This window comes from Nomascus leucogenys, chromosome 13, assembly GCF_006542625.1.
Source record: "Nomascus leucogenys isolate Asia chromosome 13, Asia_NLE_v1, whole genome shotgun sequence".
Lineage (NCBI taxonomy): Eukaryota > Metazoa > Chordata > Mammalia > Primates > Hylobatidae > Nomascus > Nomascus leucogenys.
Genome location: NC_044393.1, coordinates 73,916,232 through 73,938,259, shown reverse-complemented (window position 1 = coordinate 73,938,259; position 22,028 = coordinate 73,916,232). Strand labels below are relative to the sequence as shown.

General features: G+C 33.4%; 1 protein-coding gene across 8 annotated transcripts in view; it reads left to right on the top strand.

Moving 5' to 3' along the window:
* Window positions 1–22,028, top strand: part of POT1 (protection of telomeres 1) — a 107,215-nt gene that overhangs the window by 71,511 nt on the left and 13,676 nt on the right. For all 8 annotated transcript variants that reach the window (XM_003261278.2, XM_030826235.1, XM_030826230.1 and 5 more), the window contains 5 exons: window positions 5,414–5,580; window positions 6,594–6,673; window positions 11,523–11,579; window positions 15,263–15,419; window positions 17,044–17,249. In XM_003261278.2, the coding sequence (XP_003261326.1) occupies window positions 5,414–5,580; window positions 6,594–6,673; window positions 11,523–11,579; window positions 15,263–15,419; window positions 17,044–17,249 (667 nt within the window). The remainder of the gene's footprint in view (window positions 1–5,413; window positions 5,581–6,593; window positions 6,674–11,522; window positions 11,580–15,262; window positions 15,420–17,043; window positions 17,250–22,028) is intronic.

Here is a 22,028-nt window from a genome sequence, read left to right as displayed (position 1 = left end):
GGTAAACTGGTTTGATAGAATGTAGCTGATACCTTTTTGTTCATTAGTTTAACAAATTGTTAAATTACTTCTAATATATATTGTAAATTAGGTGTGTGTGTATACTGTGTAATTTATAGAATTTGCATACTGTCTTCTGAAATACATTAAGGTACACAGTTTAGATATGGCAGTACTTAACTATTAACAAAAATTGTAGGGAATTTTTTTCTCTATTATATCTTTTATTTGAAAGTACTTTTTGTAGTAAAAAATGATAAATAATAATACAATAAATAATAAGAGTAACCTTTGCTAGGCACTTCATATGCATTTGGTACTCTCCTATAAGATAGGTGATGATAGTCATCTCGTTCTACAAATGTGAAGTGAGGCATTCAGTGGTTAAATCAGTGGTTCAAGATTCCACAGCTAGTTGGATTGAAGCAGGGTATTTCCCTGACCGCTTCACGGGCGGAAACTGACTCCAGTTCCACAGGTGCTGGAACTAGCCAGCCGCTTCAGTGCTGGCAGGGGAGAGCTCCACTCACTCAGACCACAGGAGTGGAAGCATGCAGGTGAGCAGGTGCAGGAGCCAGGGCAAAGGCTTTTGGGCACGGGCAGAAGCAAACTGTACTGGCCCCACAGCAGCATCTGAGAGGGTGCCGGTGACCCCTGAAGCCCCAGAGGAAGTGTTACAGTACTGTTTTAGCTCTGTCGTCCATGGACAGCTTAAGTGTTAACAGCTCAGTGGAGGGTAGCTGTGACTGACTTTCACACCACACTTGTGGCACCTGAGCTCTTGTCTATCATCCAGGAGGAATGAGGTCTCAAGAATAAATTGAAGATGGTAAATGCAGGGAATTTTATTACTGATGAAAGTGGCTCAGTGGGAAGGGGAAGTGAAAAGGGGATGGAGCAGGAAGGTAGTCTTACCTTGAAGTCTGGCCCTCTCTGGCCAGATTCTTCTCCCAGGTTACACCATCAAGCTGTCCCTCTGAAATCAAGCTGCTTCTCTCTGACATCCAGCCATAGTGTCTGATGGCCAGCTGTCTCTCTCCTCTGCCAGCTGAGCCTGGGGTTTTTATGGGCACAGGATGGCAGGTGGGGTGGGCCATGGGTGGTTTTAGAAAAGGCAACATTTGAGCAGGAAAACAGGGATGTAAGTTCTCACTTTGGGCTGTGGTATCAGGCTTTTCAGCTTGGGAGCAGGGTCCTTGCTGGGGACGTGCCCTCTTCTGCATAGAATTTCCCTGCCTCCTGTACCTATCTGGATGAAGCCAGTGTTTGAATCCACAATGTCTCTTTGCAGAGCTAATCTTTTAAAGCATTAAATGGAAGTGATCTACATCACAAATATCTTCTAGCCTACTGATAGGAAGTTAAAAGAAAACAGTAAGAGTGAAGATCTGAATTTTAATGCCCAATTTCCCTTTATAAATCAGTGGCCATGGAGTAGCAAATATATCCATTCTACATTGTATTACAAATAAGTTCACCATCAACACTGTTCTGGGTTACAGAAAAAATAGTAATTAAAAAACAAAACAACAACAAAACAAGTAAGTTTACCCAACTCAGATCAATAAATTAGATTAAATCCAGGGTCCAGGAAGATAGTGACTGTACTTTTTTGTCCTCTGTGTCTATATATGCATGCACATACATCTGTGACATCAGAAAACACTATTGAAGATATATTTTTGATATTATTTCCCTGAAAGCTATTATCTACATTGATTAGTTTATTTCAAAATTAAATATAATGTTAAGTTCAGTTCTGGAGGTTTTTTCATAGAGTTCTTTCATAAATAAAATGAATTTAAATTTTAGATTCACCTCAGTTCCACACTCTGCATACCTTCCTTCGCCATTTTATTCTCTTCTCTTTCCCTATACTGCTTCCAATCATAGGTCTTCCAACATAGGTCTTTCTGTTTCTGCTTTTCCTGCTTTTCTTGTCTTAGTCCTGAACAGCACCTATCACAGTGTTTTCACTATAGTGAGGATGAAGTAAGTAATAGCTGCCGCTGAATGAATGAATCAGTGAATGCTGTGGATTTTTTTTCCAGATTCTTTTCTCCTGTTCTTCTTTATTTTGCCCACTAGAGGGTGATATGAGCACACATAATTAAGAAAATATATGGCGCTTTGTTTTCAGTGAAGATATCATGGCATTATATTATTTGTCTGCAATGCAATATAAAAATGAAAATGATTTTTCTCTGTGTAAGTAATATAACTTTAGATTTTTATTTAGTACACATTGACATCACATTTATTTGTTTTCTGACAACCTCTGTAACATTTCTTCTTAATTTAGGAACTCTTCACTCACGTGACATTGATATAAATGAATTCTTCTTGGTACTTTCAAGACAACTGTTTAAAATTACGTTTTTGTGTCAAAATACCTGGAACCAGTGCGAAAGACTTTTGTTGTATAGGAGCAGGAAAAAATGTGTTTTTATTTTAATAAAGAGGACAGTATAATGCAATTATAGAATATAATATAATCAACATCTACAAGCAATATATTTTAGAGCCCAAATTGCCCTTAACTATTTTCTGAATCTCACTTTTTGTTATATCATTCCCTTAAACATTTTACACAGACCCAGTCACATAAACTGAGATTTCAAATCTTTTGTCTGGAACTAAAGCTTTACTTTCTAAATCCCTACTCTTATCCAGACACAATTGTTAATTATAAAATATACACGGTCATAATTATGTTTTGGCCTTCAATAGTTCAACAGCTGTGATTTGGTTGGCTATTTTGAGACATATTCAGGGAATTAAAAATAATAAACCTAAAGAGAAATTCTTGACAGTTTATGAGGAATCGTTTGATTATTTCTAAAGGGATAGTGATTTCTTACTAGCCATATTTACTTTGCTTTTTTTTTTTTAGTGTTTCTAGTTTTTTTTTAGTATTTAAATAGACTTCTATAGTTGTTTTTTAAACTATATTTATATAATTTTTTGGTTGTTTCATTTGTATTTTTGGAATCTTAATACTGACAAAATTAACCAATACTTGTTTTTTATAATAGACCATCTGGCACGTTTCATAGTATTTTTAGTCAAGCTTTTGAAAAAATACAATGCTGCCTCCATAAGGAATTTTTGATAATAACAACTTATCTTTATGTGAATAACTTATATCTTGGCCTCAAAATTTTGTTATATTAAAAAATACTGTAGTAGACAAGATAGTATAATAAACACCCACGTGTTCACCTTATTTTTAAATGTTTTGCCACATTTATTTCAGACACTTTTAAATTTTAGGAAGTAAAACTCTGCACATTGAACCGTCTTTGAGCCCCTGCCTGCTCTGGTTTTTTTTTTTTTTGCTCTCTTTCTCTGTGTCTCCATATGTAGGTTTGTATGTACACCTATGTTTATTATCCTTTCTCTTTATGTATTTTTTGATAGGGTAAAGCTCCCCTCTCATATTCTTTAAAATTGATTTGACTATTCTCTTTTGTATAAGTTTTTGGATTAGCTTTTCAGATTCCATGAAAGCTTCTGGGAATTTTGATTGAATTGCATAGAATTTAAAGTTTAATTTGGAGGAAATTATCATTTTTGTAATATCAAAGCTTTTTGTATGTGAATATCTTTCTCCATGTGTTTAGGCCTTCCTTCAAATCTTTTGTAGATCATACATACATGTGCTGTACTGATATATTTACATATATACACACGTATTTTAAAAGAATCACAAAATAATCAAGTCAAAAAGAATGAGATGAAACTGGAAAATTTTATGTTTTTTCCAATATCTCACTTTGAAGACTATGAGGAAAATTAGTTTTTTCTTTTTTCTTTTTGTGCTTTTCTTTTTTAACTTTCTTTATACTACTCCCTGGCTATGATATAGATGTAAGTGAAAGAGGTCAAAGGAAGGGCTTATATCTTGTCTGCTCCTCATAAAACCCATGATTGGATGGGAAAAAAGATCTTGGGAATGAAGGAGTAGCACCTGGGAGTGTGGGTTTTCTCCTTACCTCCTTTGTTTATATCCTCCATCAGAAATAAAAGTGTAATAAGTAATGAGGGGAAATATAATTAAGAGAAGCTACAATAAGCAGAATTGGAAAGTTGATTTGCTACTCATCTTTTTTTTTTTAGATGTTTCCTTTTATAGGATTGAGCCTCTGTAATCTAAAAGTCCAGAATTCTCCTAAATGCAAACCTTTTTGAGTGCCAGTATGAGAGCGACCCCTTTGCTTTCCGATTATTCAGTGTACAAAAATTTTGTGTCATGCACAAAATTATTGAAAATATTATAGAAAATTACCTTCAGGTTATGTGTATAACATGTATGTGAAACATAAATGAATTTCATGTTTAGACTTGGGTCTCATCCCTAAGATAGCTCATTATATATATGCAGATATTCCAAAATCTGTAACATCTGAAATCTGAAACACTTCTGGTTTCAAGTATTTCAGATAAAGAATATTTAACCTATATAGCTTTTTTGTTATGTAAGATGTTATTCAATCTTGAACTTGTGGGGGAAAAAAAGTGGTATCCCTATAGTCACCCAGTAGTCAGCAGTGCTATATTTATACAAATGAATTAAATTTCCTTGTTTGTGACTCCTTTTGCTTCTAAATCTTTCTTCATAAATATAAATGTGATTTAGGTTATATAGCTTCTTTTAGGTAGTTGTCAATATCTTTGAATAGCATTCTGCATCTCTCTCATTTGAAATCTCCATTAAAAGAAAAATCTCAGTGGTCTATAATTAAAGACATTTGTAGGCTAAGTTTAGCAAAACATCTGAGATTTAACTATAGAACATTTAATTCAAAACTCTAATTAGTTAACTCTTATGTTTGAACTCAAAGAGTGTTTCACACTGTGGTGGTGCAGGCACAGATGCAGAAGTTTTCTTTCCATAGAACTCGTAAGATGGAAAATGTTTATTATTTTTCGATAGTACCATATTTAAAATTTCTTCTTAGTATTCTTGTAATGACAGTATCTTCGGGATCATATTTAATTAATCCTTAAACTAGTTAAAGCAAGGCATTTTCAGAAACCTTAGTCAAATAGAGGGCTTGAATTCCGTTTAGGTAATGGGTTTCTTAACCATTATATTTTATTGATGCTAAGACAATATTTTTTCACATTTTAATATATCTGAAATGGATATATCTCTTACAGTTGAATGTGTGTGTATATGTATGTGTGTGCACACATGCGTATGCATGCACATGTCCATATATTTAGTTTTGATATAGTCTCCATGCAGCTGATACTCAGCCACACTCATATAGCTACTTTGCAGATACTTTAGTATATTTCCTGACTGGTCAGTGCCCTCATTGGCCCCATATTGGTTATTAAAGTTTTAAATATCAGAAGTATTTTAATTTTTCCCCGCTTTCTAAATAACAAATGATCTATTTTCTAGGTTGGAAGCTTTCTTAGAATCTATAGCCTTCATACCAAACTTCAATCAATGAATTCAGAGAATCAGACAATGTTAAGTTTAGAGTTTCATCTTCATGGAGGTACCAGTTATGGTCGGGGAATCAGGGTCTTGCCAGAAAGTAACTCTGATGTGGATCAACTGAAAAAGTAAGCTTTTAGTATTTAGAAAATGTAAATAAGGTATTGATTAAGCCAATTTCTAAGATAATATTGTTCCTGGGGCTTCTGATAGTTCCCTAGCCTTTTGTGCCATTCGCCATGTTTTTAAATAGATGAGCCAAATGAAACAAATCAAATGATTATAGGCTCATATAGCTAAGTAGTAGCAGAGCCAGGGTTATAGTTGAAGTTTTCCAAGAGTTAGAATCTGGCTTTTACACTCATGCTTCTCTTCTATCATTTACCACACTCTCCAAGTATAGCAACAAACAGTGGAAACTAGACCTTAGCTAAAGTTTGGAAAATTTGATACATATCTAAGATTCCAAAAATATTTAATTCTTTCATGAAAAAAATATATTTCTGAAGTGCCACTGATTAAATAGATAACACATGTTTTGGTGTATCACTCTCTTTTAAACTTTTTAAAACTTTTACATGTGTCAGAAAGTAAATAGTATCTTAAACCTGCTATATATTTAGATCTGCTTTTCCCAAGGTATTCCTAGTGAGTACTGTGTGTAGAAGCATTTTGGTCAATATTCTAGAAATTTTAAAAATCTTCATGTCTTCAAAGAGAAAACATACTGTTCATTAAATTTAAATAACTTGTCTACATTTTAATTCATTGGAATCAGTGTGACATTAAATTAGCTCCTGTTTTATTACTTTTATATCAATTTCACTGATTTTTAATATCTAGCTTCTTGAATCTAGACTTAGATTGTTCTGACTCAGAATGCCATCCATTAAATTCCCAGTTTATTTTTGTTTGTATTATTTCATCATTCTGCTGTTTCACTTGTATCTTTCTAAACTCAGGTTTTTAATTTGAACGCTCATAAAATCTGATGAAAGCAATAGATCCTTTACTGAAGAATGCATATACATACAAAATTTTATATACAATTTCAATGAATTTCTGGATTTTGTGGGTAGAGCTAAATTTACTATATTGACTTTGTTTTATGGAATTTGAAATTGTATTCTTTCAATTATAGGGATTTAGAATCTGCAAATTTGACAGCCAATCAGCATTCAGATGTTATCTGTCAATCAGAACCTGATGACAGCTTTCCAAGTAAGGATAATCTTTAACATTGACAGTTTAGTTCTTGCTAAATAAAATAGTTTTGTCAACATAATTCTTTTTAATGTCTTCTCTTTGTCTCTCATTAAAAATTTCATGTAGTAGAGGAACATATTAAAATCTTTAGCTGTGCCCTATGCCAAAAAGTAAACATGGTTTCTTCCTGAATTATATAATTATGTTTTCAAATTGGGTGGTAGTGATTACTTGATTATGATCTATACATATCATATGTGTGTATTCACAAGAAAATCTGTATTGATTTCATAGACAACTATTTTGCTTGTCAGTTTTTAAAGGGAACAAAGATTGTTTTTGTCACTTATTTCACATAACCCAAATACTTAGATGTATACATAGTTTCTAGTCTTTATTGAATTAATCAGGTATCTAAATACAAAATATTAACAAACAGTGGGATATGTCCTTCTAATATTGTCTGCTTGAATAAGTGACTAGTCAAATCTGAACTTGAACACTTTCAATGTGCATTGTTTTTTCCTTTACCACTTTGTCTTAAGTTCTGGGGTTTTGTTTGTTTAAGAGACAGTGTCTTGCTCTGGCGACCAGGCTGGAATGCAGTGACAGGATCATAGCTCACTGCGGCTTCAAACTCCTGGGCTCAAGCGATATCCTCCCACCTCAGCCCCCTGAGTAGCAAGGACTTGTAGTCCTGCACGTGCCAACATGCCTGGCTTTTTTTACTCTTAATTTTTTAATTTTTTATTTTTTGGTAGAAATGGGATCTCACTGTATGTTGCCCAGATTGGTCTCGACCTCCTGGTCTCCTGGTCTCAAGCAATCCTCCTGCCTTAGCCTCCCAAAATTCTGGGGTTACAGGCGTGAGCCATCCCACCTGGCCTGTCTTAATTTCTACTTCTGCATTTTGGGACCTAGAATCTAGGTCATGTTTCTCTGTTTTTTTTTTTTTTCTACCTAACTCCTACCCTGTTATGATTCAAAGAATCATTTTATGAGATTTATTCTCTTTCCATCCCAATAATAAGCATGAAAATTAACATACATTTCTTGGTAGGCATGTAAGTGCCTGCAGGCATTATTATTTAATTCTTTTTTTGTTTGTTTTTTTGTTTGTTTGTTTGTTTTTTGAGACAGAGTCTTGCTCTGTCGCCCAGGCTGGAGTGCAGTGGCGCGATCTCTGCTCACTGCAAGCTCTGCCTCCTGGGTTCACGCCATTCTCCTGCCTCAGCCTCCCGAGTAGCTGGGACTACAGGCACCCGCCACCACACCCAGCTAATTTTTTTAATATATATTTTTAGTAGAGACGGGGTTTCACCGTGTTAGCCAGTATGGTCTCGATCTCCTGACCTCGTGATCTGCCTGCCTCGGCCTCTCAAAGTACTGGGATTACAGGCGTGGACCACTGCACCTGTCTGCATTATTATTTAATTCTAACAACACTCCTATGAGATGAATTATTCTGTCTCCTTTTAACAGTGGGAAACTGAGGCTTTGATGGATGGATATCATATAATTTGTCCACAGTTACTTAGCTGTTAACTGATGACAAAGCAAGACAGATTCAAATGCAGGCTTTTTGAGTTTTTATACATACTTTACATTTATTTTCTTCATTCTCTCTGTTTTAAAACTCTCCTTATTTTAAAATGCTAACAACTTCGTGATAACATTTTGGCCTGGTGTATGATTACTTGAACTACTATTAGGAAACCAATTTAGTTCAAATGACAAATCACTTGGAGACAGTATAATTTGTAATTATACTTCATACTTTTTACAATCTTTTTTCCTTTTAAAATGATAGTTTCATTATTTTAAAGTACACTGTAATATGTGTTATAATATGTAGTTGAATAGTTTTCACTATGCCTTTATTCCCTACTCCGTGAGGTAAGATTTAACAGTTTAGTGTGATTCCTTCAATCACTTCATCTTTATACAAACATATATACCTATATATAAACAATATGACTCTTCTCTTTCTCTTAAATTTTTACCAAAATGAAATCACACTATAATAAATAGTTGCTTTCTTCAACAATACATGATAGATCTTTTTTTCTGGGCTAATTCATGTGACTCAAATTCATTATAGCTGCGTAATAATAATGTTACGCTTTTTTCATTTTTCATTTAATAGACATTGAGATCGTTACCAGTTTTTTGCTCTTACAAATAATACTTTAATAAACATCCTTGAATATATGTACTTCCATGTTTTTACTTCTCCACAGTAAACTCCTAAAAGTGAGGTCAATGTATCTAAGGTTATGCACATTTTTAAATAGATGCTGCTAGATTATTTACCAAAGGTCATAGGAATTTATATCCAAATAGCAGTATAGGAGAATATACTTTACTCACACCTTCACAGTATTGGAAGTTAACACTATATGTAATTTTTCACAGTTCAGCAGGTGAAAGGCGTTTTCTTACTTAATTTTCCTGACTACTTGGAAACTTGAAAATCTTACTATATATTTACGTATACGTTTTTAATTCCCTCTTCCTCAGATTTTCTGCTCTTACTCGTTATCTGATTTTCTGTTGAATTATATTTTTGTCAGTTTGTGGGCAGCCATGTATGTTTTACACATTTTCCTATTTGACTACTTTTATGGTCTCTGCCATTATTTCCATCTCATGTTGTAATGGCCAGTATTAATTACTAAATTAAATTTATTGAAATTATACCATGCCAGCTTGAGATGTCCATTAAAGTCCTCTTGACTTGGATTTTTATACCACTTATTAGCAATATTGAGGATATGTTTGTGTATGATGCTTTATAAAATAAATTATAAAAACACAGTGTACTGTTATGTATAATAGATTGTAAGCTAAAATGATTACAAAATACACATTTTTAAAGTCTTAAATTCTTCTTTTTAGAAAGCATTTTGTAACCTTAATGCTATGACTACTACTTTTGCTTTCTTGTTAGAGTAAAATCCTATTTTTGATGTTCATTTGGTCATTCTATTAAATTTCATAAGTTTTACTATTTTATCCACCTCCACTTTTATTTCCTCTACACTGTATTTTTTCAACATAATAAAAACTTTCATACATGGTAGAGTTAAAACAGTTGTACAATGAATACTCAAATAACTACCAGCTAGACTCTCCAATAACTATTTTACTTTGTTTGCTCCATCACGTGTATTTATTTCTATATGTCTCTTTTTTTTTTCTTTTGAGATGGAGTCTCGCTTCGGAACCTCCAGGCTGGAGTTCAGTGGCACGATCTCGGCTCACTGCAACCTCCACCTCCTGAGTTCAAGCTTCTCCTGCCTCAGCCTCCCAAGTAGCTGGGATTACAGGTGCCCCCCACCACGCCCAGCTAATTTTTGTATTTTTAGTAGAGACACGGTTTCACCATGTTGGCCAGGCTGGTCTCGAACTCCTGACCTTAGGTGATCTGCCCGCCTCGGCCTCCTAAAGTGCTGGGATTACAGGTATGAGCCACTGTGCCTGGCCTATGTGCCTCTTCATTCATTAATTTATATTTTTTATACATTTCAAAGTAAGTTGCAGACATAAGTATATTTTCTAAACACTGTGGTATGAACATAATTAGCTAGAGTTTAGTAGTTATTTAGAGTTTTTTATTTTTGAGGTAAAATTAGCAGTGAAATGGACAACTTTCCATTTTATGAACCACTCCATGAGTTTTGACTAATACATAAACGTGTAACCCAAATCCCTCTAGATTTGCTGTTCTAGAACTTTGAAAAAATTGAATCATATGTACTCTTTTTGTACATACTATGTTTTTGAGATTTAATCACATTGTTGCATATATCATTAGTTTGTTTCCTTTTTAATGCGTAGTCACATGATATGCAGTAGACATTTTTTCTTTAGATAGGAATTTCTAGTTGTTATGACATCATTTGTTTCCTTTTTCCTATTAGATGGCTTCAATATCTTTGTCAAAAATCGAGTATAAATGTGGGCTTATGTCTAGGCTTCCCATTCAATGCTTACTAATATAGTGTGAAGTATACATTTTCCCCATACTAAATTTTCAGTTATTGCAGCACCATTTGCATTCTCCTTACATTGCTTTGCTGCTTTAGTAAAAAATCAAAATACAGTGTAAATGTGGGTTTATTTCCAGGCTCTCTATTTAATTTAATTCAGTTGACCTATTTTTCAATCCTCATGCCAGTACCATATTGTCTTAGATTACTGTAAATTTATAGTAAGTCTTGAAGCCATGTACATTGTTCTCCAACTTTGTTATTTTATAAAATGTTATTTAATATTCCAGATTTTCTGCACTTCCACATAAGTGATAGCATCTGCTTTGCAATCTCTACAATAAAGCCTCTGCTATTTGTTTGTTTGTTGTTGTTTTGAGGCAGAGTCCCGTTCTGTTGCCCAGGCTGGAGTGCAATGGCACAATCTCAGCTCACTGCAGCCTCTGCCTCCTGGGTTCAAGTGATTCTCGTGCCTCAGCCTCCTGAGTAGCTGGGATTACAGGCATCTGCACCACACTTGGCTAATTTTTGTATTTGTAGTAGAGAAGGGGTTTCACCATGTTGGCCAGGCTGGTCTCTAACTCCTGACCTCAAGTGATCTGCCCACCTCAGTCTCTCGAAGTGTTGGGATTATAGGCGTAAGCCACTGTGCCCACTCCAGCCTCTGCTATTTTGGAAGGATTATGCTGAATTTACAGATTAATTTGGAGAGAATTGATACCTTAACAATATTGAGCCTTCTAAATCATGAATGTGGCATATCTCACCATTTATTTATATTTTCTTCAGTTTCTGTCAGCAACGCTCCATTGTTTTCAGTGCTACATTGAAGTTGTAATGGACCTAATTTTTTTGCCTTTTCCTTTTTATAGGCTCTGGATCAGTATCATTATACGAGGTGGAAAGATGTCAACAGCTATCTGCTACAAGTAAGACTATGTATCGGTTTTGAGATGGGCACAGTAATGAGCATAATAAAGTCTGCCTCTACACTTACCAACTAATCCATTTCTTTCTAATAGTAGAACACATATCCTTTAAAGCTAAAGTATGTCCATATTTAACTTTCATCTTCTACCGTGTCTTGTTGGCATAGAATGGAACCCATAAAGATACGTGTCTTTACATTGCATATTTTAAGTTATGTATCTCTAACAGACTTAATGTTTAAAACAGATATGTTTTAAACATTAAATACATGATGTATTTGAAGTCATGTATGTCTGTTAGAGTTACATGACTTAAAATATGCAATGTAAAGACACGTATCATTAAACTATTACATGAAGAGTTATCTTGTCACATGATGCATTTAACAGTGTACCATAAAGGAGCTCCTTGCAATATGCCTCAAAATTTTAATTTAATGTTAGTAATGATAGTGTGTCTATCAAGTACCCTCCTTCTGTTAAATCAGCTAAGATTAAAAAATATTTTTCAGAAAAATATTTTTAACCACAAATTTATTAAATTTGCTATTTTAAGAATTTTAATTTCTCAAATTGGAGAAGGAAGATACAAATATGAATGGGAGAAGGATTGATGAAAGCTTTTAATGTTGTGTTGTAATTGGAGGTGCCATTATGTACTCATGTTTTCTAGGTAAATACAGAAGTCGATGTAGCCATGTGTATGTGTGATACATATATATTCACACATATACACATTTGTTTATATTATGGGTATGTGTGTGTGTGTGTGCGTGTGTGTGTGTCAGTATGAATGTGTGTTCATATGTACCCTATCTCTCTTTCCATGAAAAGGCATAGAGGCAGCAGCACTCCAGTTGCCATAAGCCCACCTAGTGCTCAGATCTTGGTTTATAAATAATATTTCTCTCTAAAGGAATCAGAGTTCCTTGGTGAAACAGCAGATTTCAGAACTAGAACAAGGGAATTACAAGATTAGTATGGCGTAATCTTGTAGTACTAGAAAGTTAAGGCGGTTCTCAGTTAATGATGAAACTCGTCAAATGGCTTAGAATAGAACATGTCTAGGAACATTTGAGCATCAAAACAAATAATATTAATACTAATTAAGTAAAACAGGAATGCATGAGCCCATGTTGATGATGATAAAGGAAAAATAAAATATATGGGGTTAAGTGGAAATATCTTTCTTAAAGCAAAATAACAAATATAAAAGGGATAATGAAATTAGAAAAAAAAATCACCATTTTGTAACCATGATAGTCATTGTTGAGTTAATTGTGAATCTGTGGCTTCTAAACTATCAGGATATTTGATGAAAAATAAGATATTTACATTTTCTCTAGTATATTCTTATTAAATACAAGGGAGAAACAGTAAGTTTTTAGTAGAGAAGTGATTGGACACTACCTTTACCAGCTGAATAAAGTTTAGGTCTACAGTAATAGAAACACTCACTTTGTATGCCCTTTGATGTGATGCACTGAGAAGCATACAGTATCACTTATGCATTATTCCTGCCAAAAATGCATAAGCTAAATCTGAGCCTGAGGAAGAACCAGACAACACCCAAATTGGTGTTTATTCTATAGAATAAATGGCTGTACTCTTCAAATATATCAGTGTCATGAAAGATAAAGAAAAGCCGAGGACTTACTTTACATTAAAGAAGTCTAAAGAGACATGAGAATTAAATATAATACATGATCCAGAATTGGATCTTAGACTTGAAAATAAAATGAATGCTAAGAAGAACATTTTGAGGACAATTGTAGAAATTTGAGTAATGTTTGTTAATTTGATTATAGTAATAAATCAGTTAAATGTTCTAATGTTGAAAATTGCCTGTAATTATGTCAATAAAATGTCTTCTTTTGAAATACATACTGGAGGATTTAGAGGAAAGGAGACATAATGTCTGGTAGTTATTCTCAAATGATTCAATAATATTTATGTGGTGAGAGACAGATACAGACACAGTGACAATGATAAATGTGCAAAAATGTTAACAATTGGTGAATCTTGGTGAAGATTATACAGAAGGTCTTTGTATTGTTTTTGCAATTTTCCTTAAGTTCGAAAGCATTTTAAAATGAAAAGTTAAAAACTTTAGGTTAAAATATGAGTTTGAAGCAATTGCTCTTATCACTGTGTAGCAATTTACACTAAATTGATCAGGTCTGCCAATGGCCTTTTTAAAACCATCGCCAGCTGGGTGCGGTGGCTCACGCCTGTAATCCCAGCACTTTGGGAGGCCGAGGTGGGCAGATCACCTGAGGATGGGAGTTCGAGGCCAGCCTGACCAACATGGAGAAACCCCGTTTCTACTAGAAGTACAAAAATTAGCTGAGTGTAGTGGCACATGCCTGTAATCCCAGCTACTTAGGAGGCTGAGGCAGGAGAATCGCTTGAACCTGGGAGGTAGAGGTTGTGGTGAGCAGAGATCGCACCATTGCACTCCACCAGCCTGGGCAACAAGAGGGAAACTCCGTCTCCAAAAAAAAAAAACAAAAAACACAATCGCCACCACAGCACAATGTTCCACTGTAATAAATGTTCCACTCTGATGTAATAAATGTTCCACTCTGATAAAGGCAAATGAGAAATAATAAATGATGAATATATTTGGGCAGACTCATTTGTCACAGAAGTATCTTCTTAAATATAAACCTTTATTAACTGAAATATTTGAAAAGAGTTGTAATTACTTGAAATATCTAATTAAGTGATACAGAGAGCCTTGTTGGTAAACTTCTGTCCTTCTTGGCCATTTGCTCCTTGAAGGAAAACTAATTCAACAATAATTTCATTGGATTAAAGCTCGTTACTGAAAGGAATTGTCTTCGCCATTGAGGTTAATAAGATTTGTACATCATTTCCATTTTCTAAAACACATGAAAGTGTTAAGCTAGAGTGTATAGCAAGCTGTTGCCTTAAGCTAAGGGTCACCAGCAATTTTATACTTTTTCCCAGTAAAAACTGATCACTACAATCCCAGGCCATCTTTCCACAAGTAGCTGAGGAGACCTATTGTACCTATTTCCCAGGCAATTGCTCCTCATGCTTTTGTCTGAGTTTTTTTTTTTCCAGTTTGATTCAACTTCCTCTTACTTTTCCTCTCCCTCCTCCTCCACTCCCTCCTTCCAACTCCCCAAACTTCCTCTTCTTCACTACTACACCACTCCCGTGACAGTTAGATCACCCTTAATGTCCCTTCCTATTCTTAATCTGATTTTATAAATGGTGGTTCCATAAAAAGTAACTGATTTGAAACATCCAAGAGCCTGCAAATAATATTTGCAAATAATATTTTGCAAGCGTGTTTTGTTACATTCTTTTGTGGCAGACACCACTTAGAACTTAAACGGTTGCCTAGCATAATATTTTCTTAGCTAAATAAACCTTGCTTTTTTGAATGCTTACTAGGCAATTAAGTTATTTCTTCCCCCAAATTATCCAGCGTTTATTTAGTACACATTTGTTGAGTACCTACTGTGTGCCTGGCACTATGCTAGTGGGCCTTGGGTATACATCAGGGAATAAAGACATAACCCTTGCTTTCATGGAGTGACACTTAATGGAGCTTAAATTAATTAGATTTTATAGTATGTATTTGGTTCAGGAGGATGCATGTCATAAATATGATTCTTGTTATTCTGATTTAGTATAAAAATTCTTTACAGTACTTACAGATCATCAATATTTGGAGAGGACACCACTATGTGCCATTTTGAAACAAAAAGCTCCTCAACAATACCGCATCCGAGCAAAATTGAGGTCATATAAACCCAGAAGACTATTTCAGTCTGTTAAACTTCATTGCCCTAAATGTCATTTACTGTGAGTATTTTCCATAATAAAACAAACGTTTTCATATTATTTGTGTGTATATGTGCACATATGTATAATTTTGTGTCTTAGGAATAAGTAAATGGTTAATATATATTATATTTTGCAAGAGTGGTAAATTTTTTAGGTAAAATGCTAAATTCTTAGAGAATAAATTATTCTGATAGTAATAAAAGTGGATGCTATTTTCAGATCTAAGATTCAGCTTAGTCACTCTGATAAAGGCAAATGAGAAATAATAAATGATGAATATATTTGGGCAGACTCATTTGTCACAGAAGTATCTTCTTAAATGTAAACCTTTATTAACTGAAATTTTTGAAAATAGTTGTAATTACTTGAAATATCTAATTAAGTGATAAAGAAAGCCTTGTTGGTAAACTTCTGTCCTGCTTAATAACTAGAATATAATAAATATAATTTGAATTTTCTTTATTAATTGAGAATTTCTCAGTGCCTTTACTCTGAACATCAGTGATTTTATAAATATGTAATAAATGTATGTAACTGTTTTGTAATCCTTTTACTACATAATCGGCTCAAGACATATTCTGAAAATCACTTTTAAAAGCTCCTCATCTTTTTGCAATTTGCCTACTTTTCTTCCGAATATCTAAAATGATGTTTTGGAAAATGTAGGTAATTGATGGTTATATGCATTTGAATGCCCTAAATTGAGTTTTCACTAAAATGTGCTACAATGTGTAAATATATATGTACATCGCCATGTATTTGTGTGCTTATAAATTGTGAGTATCTGTGTTCATTAATATACATATATTTTCCAATCCAAAATTTGGGTTTGTTTGAAGAAATTTTTTATTTTAAAATCTCTTTAAATAAAATGTGAGGGAACTGTTTTTACCCATTTGAGCTTGAAATGGTGGTTGGGATTAAAATGTATATATAAGGATTTTAGATAATTCTTCAAGTATTATCAAATTTTTATTTATTAAATTTTGTAAAATCATATAGCTTTGTAAAATAAAACCACTCTCTGCGATCATTTTTTAAACAAATAAGGATATTATCTCAGAAATTAACAGAAACTTATCTAAAGTTACACAGTTAATTGGCAACAGAACCAGAATAAAGCCATACACCTTTTGATTCCAAATGATGCCATTTCTGCTACATGATACTTAACCATATGACTTCTTAAAATTATTAATTATTAAAGAGAATTGGAAATATTATTAGTTTAGAAGTGCCCTTTTCCCTAAGTGCAGTAAGTGGATATTTAACTGGAGTGAAGATGGGGCCACTGCATTTTTTTTCTCCTACTGAGAAATTTAGCATTCTTTACAGAGGAGAAAAAAATTGATACTAGAAATAATTATGAGTAAGTTTGTATCACAAAACCAGGCATAGAAATCACTGGTAATTAAAGTAAGTATGATTTGGATATACTTACCCACAAAATATCAAATATTTATCTATTGAATAAAAGTTATTTGTTCTGCAAAGTGAATTATCTCCATAATTTACATAATTTAAGAAAAAGTGACTCATCTACATATAAGAATGATACTTTTTAATTTGATAACTTGTTAAATTGAAATCTTCACGCTTATACCAAAATCGATTTCTATCATTTCATTGTCAATAATTTTAGGCAAGAAGTTCCACATGAGGGCGATTTGGACATAATTTTTCAGGACGGTGCAACTAAAACCCCAGATGTCAAGCTACAAAATACATCATTATATGATTCAAAAATCTGGACCACTAAAAATCAAAAAGGACGAAAAGTAGCAGTTCATTTTGTGAAAAATAACGGTATTCTCCCACTTTCAAATGAATGTCTACTTTTGATAGAAGGTAAGATATTTAAGTCACTGTTTTGTTAGAATACTTCTTTTGCATATTTTTCCTAATTAATTATTGTTTAATACATTTTACAGACAACCTAGTATATATTAAGTAAAAATAGTATTTAAATTTTACAAAATTGAATATATATGTTAACTAGATTCAAATATATATATGCACACGTACATAAATTTATCTTAATTACCTTTGAAATTGTACTTCAGACTCAAGTGTTAACATTTAAGTATATTGTTGGATTGCATTTTATTTTGTCAATGCTAAGCTGATTGTCTAGTTAAGTAATAATAAAGAGGCTGATTGCTTATGTACCATTGCTGTTTTCTTGGCCTCTGGATATCACTGTTTCATAGAAATAGGGTGAAAGTCATCTATTGTATCAAAATCAGAAGAGACCATTGAAACAAGTAAAGATAACTTGACAAGTTTTAAATGAAATTTATCATGTTTGTTTTTTCGTTTTCATTTTCATCTAATTTTTATCTCATAATTATCTAAAATATGTACTGTAGATTTTTTTCATGGCAAATTTAGAGGTTTTCTTAAGGCTTTTCTTCCCTTATAACCTTTTCATTGTTTTTCTTAAGACCTTCCTTCCCTTGAAACCTTTTCATTGTTTTTCTTAAGGCTTTCCTTCCCTTGAAACCTTTTGTAATAGAAGAAAAATACCTTCTTTAATTTGCATTAGAGTAATATTTAGCTTTATTTTTAATAAATGAGGGAATTCTATGTAAATTATAGACTTTGGGTGATTATGTGTCAGTATAGGTTCATTTTTAACAAATGTACCACTCTGGTGGAGGATGTTGATACTGGAGGAGGCTAGCATGAATGGTAGAAGAGGATACGGAAAATCTCTGTACCTTGCTCTTAATTTTGCTGTGAACCTAAAATTGCTCCTTAAAAAAAAAAATCTTAAAAACAAAACATAGAATGTACAACACTGAGAGTAAACCCTAATATAGACTGGACTTTGAGTGATAATGGTTTGTTAGTAAAGTGTGAACTTTGAGTGATAATAGTTTGTTACTAATGTAAACTGTGGACTTTGAGTGGTAATGGTTTGTTAAAATAGGTTTCTTGATTGACTAAATTTACCACTCGGGTGCAAGATGTTGATAATGGGGAAGAGGCTAGGGGACATAGGGAAACTTTGTAACTTTTGCTTAATTTTGCAGTGAACCTAAAACTGCTTTTAAAAAAAGGTAAAAAATAAATGAGAATGTATGTAAAAGCACTTTGAAATGTAAAAGGAATATAAGAAATGTGAGCTATTTTTATTTTATGTTTCCAAGTATTATAACCTGGACCAAGGGCTAGGATCTTACTGCATGCAGTATGGCACTGTTCTGGTTAGGAAGTAACAAAACCAAAAACTGACCTGGACTTAGAGATGAACCAAAGAAAACGATATAAATACAAAGTCATTCTTAGACTTTAAGGACCTGCAGCAGTATTCACTGATATTCATGCCAAGTTAATGCAGTTGATACTATTTTATTGTGACCATAGTTTACATTAAGGTTCACTTGTTCTGCTTTACAGTTCTTTGTGCTTTGACAAATGCAGAATACCATGTACCCACCATTAGAGTCTCATATAAAACAGTATCAGTTAATTTCTGTAAAAGCTCTAAGATCTGTGTCCAGATTTTTTTTTGCATACAGATGTCCAGTTTTCCAGTATCATTTGTTAAAAGACTGTTCCTTCTCCATTGAATTGTCTTTGCTTCTTTGTCAAACCAGTTTATTTGTGTGAATTTGTTTCTCTGTTCTCTATTCTGTTTTAATCTATTTGTCTGTTATTTTCCTAATATCACACCATCCTTATTTCTAAAGCTATATAGTAATTCTTGAAATTGTGTAGTGTTGGTCCTGCAACTTTCTTCTTTTTCTTGAGTATTGTATTGGGTATTGTAAATCTTTTGCATTTCCATATAAACTTTATAATCAGTTTGTCAATATCCAAAAATAACTTGCTGGGATTTTTATTAAGATTGCCAACTGGGTGCAGTGGCTCACTCCGTTAATCCTAGCACTTTGGGAGGCCGAGGCAGGCAGATCACCTGAGGTCGGGAGTTCGAGACCAGCCTGACCAACATGGAGAAACCCTGTCTTTACTAAAAATACAAAATTAGCCGGGCGTGGTGGTGCATACCTGTAATCCCAACTACTTGGGAGGCTGAGGCAGTAGAATGGCTTGAACCTGGGAGGCGGAGGTTGTGGTGAGCCGAGATCACGCCATTGCACTCCAGCCTGGGCAATAAGAGCGAAACTTCATCTCAAAAAAAAAAAAAAAAAAAAAAAAAAAAAAAAAATTGCCATAATCTGTAAGTCAAGCTGGAGAGGGAGAACTAACATCTTGATGTTATTGACGATGAACATGGACTATCTCTCTGTGTAGATCTTCTTAGATCTCTTTAACTAGGGTTTTATAGTTTTACTCAGATAAATCTTGTAAATCCAACAAAATATAGATCACATTTTATTAGCTTTATATCTAAGTATTTTCTTTTTTGGTGCTAATTATTTAATGTTAAATTCAAACTCCGATTATTGCTTATATATAGGGAAGCAATTGATTTTTTTTTTTAAATTAACCTTGTATCCTCTACCGTTGTTATAATTGCTTATTATTTCAGGATTTTTTTAATTGTGATTTCCTGTAAATAAAGACAGTTTATTTCTTCCTTCCTAATATGTATACCTTTTGTTTCCTTTTCTTACTGCATTAGATAGGGCTTCCAGTACAATATTGAATAGGAGCAATGAGAGGAAATGTTCTTGCTTTTATCCCAGTCTTAGGTGGAAAGTGTCACCATTAAATGTAATTTTAGCTGTAGCTATTTGATTGATGTTCTTTATCAAGTTGAAGAAGTTCCCCAATATTCCTAGTTTGCTGAGAATTTTTATTATTAATGATGTTGGATTTTATCAAATGCTTTTTCTATTGCATCTATTAATATGATCATACAATTTTTCTTCTTTACCCTATTAATGTGATAAATTACATTAATTGATTTTGAGGTGTTTAACCAGCCTTGCATACCTCAAATAAATCTCATTTGGTCATGGTGAATAATTATTTTCTTTTTTGATTCGATTTTTAAATACTTTTTGAGTATTTTTGTATGCGTTTTCATAAGAGAAGTTGATCTATAGGTTTTCATTCTTGTAATGTATTTGGTTATGTATTGGAATATTGCTGGCCTCATGAGAGTTAGGAAACATTCCCTCTACTTCCATTTTCTGGAATACATATTAAAAAATTGGTGGCATTTCAGTGTTTGGGTAGACTTATCTATTGAAACAATCTGAGCCTGGTGACTTTTTTCAAGATTATTATTATTGATTTAATTTCTCTATAGACAGACCTATTCAGATTATCTATTTCTCCTGTGTGAGTTTTGATAGATTATGCCTTTCAAGAAATGGAACCATTTTATCTAAGGTGTCAAACTTGTGGGTATAGAATTGTTTATAATATTTATTTATTATTAACACTATATTTTAAACTGCATAATATTTAACTTCTTCTGAAACATAATTTGTATGGAACTCTAATGTCACTGAATCGTTTTATCATAATATTTATTATTAATACCTATAATTTACTGAATAGACTGTGTCAGGCACTTTACTAGTTTAGTATTTTAACTCTCATAACAGTTCTTTTGTAAGCTAGATGTATCCCCTTTGTAAACAGGTGAGGAAACTGAGACCAAGAGAAAATGGTGAAGTACTCAAGGTTAAAGACCTAATAAATGTCAGAAAAAAATTCAAGCTTAGGCCTTTCTGTCTCCATAGTCCATGTTAGATATTTCTACTGATTGCAAATAAATTGCTCTCGGTTAGGATGTCTCCAGATACAAACCTTGAGAAACGTAGTATGCACATATATACACGTAAATGTCTGTCTTTGTACTCATTCATTTGTTCAGCACATGTTTATTGAATGCCTACTGTGTGCCAGACACTGATTTAGGCATTAGTGGTAATGTAGCAAACACAACAAAGTACTTCCTTTCATGGACTTTATATTAAGAGGAAATCACTAAAATATTGATAGTAATAGTCACTCATAGCTCTAAGTGCTTTACAAATATTAACTCATTTAATCTTTATAATGATCTTACAGAGTAACATTATTCTCAGTTTTACAAATGGGGAAACTGTTATACCAGAGTTAAGTAACTTGACCAAGGTTGTCCAGCTTATGTACCAGAGCCAAACTCGTGTGACTGGCCAGTGTGAATGACTAGATGAGCTCTCACCAGATTCTTTGAAATAGTATTTTTGGGGAGGAACTAATTGAGAAAAGAGTTAGTGAATGGTCACCTATTGCAGTTTTGAACAGTAGGCAGGAGTCTCTTCAGAAGGGCTAGGTATCCGTCTCCAAAAGATAGACTGACTTTTGGGCTGTGAAACTTTTAAGTAGCATGCTTAGGGAATGTTGTTTTGAGTTTTTAAGTATGCATAATGAGAGTTTCTATCTAACTGCAATATGATATAGCAGAACTGTGTCTTTCAATAACAAAGAGCTCGGGGAAGGAGGATGGGAACAGGGCAAGTTAAAATGCCACAGAGCTCACTGTTCTTGCCAAAGTTCAGCCCTTTTTCTGGAGCAAACACTCCTTGGATTGTTGAAGGCCTCTGGTAATTTCCAGAGTTCTAAAAAAGGTTTTACAGTTTTTGCCAGTATTCTTACTGCTGTTATAGTCAAGTGTGTCTTTGGATGTCCTCACTCTGTTATACCAGAAATGCTTCTGCT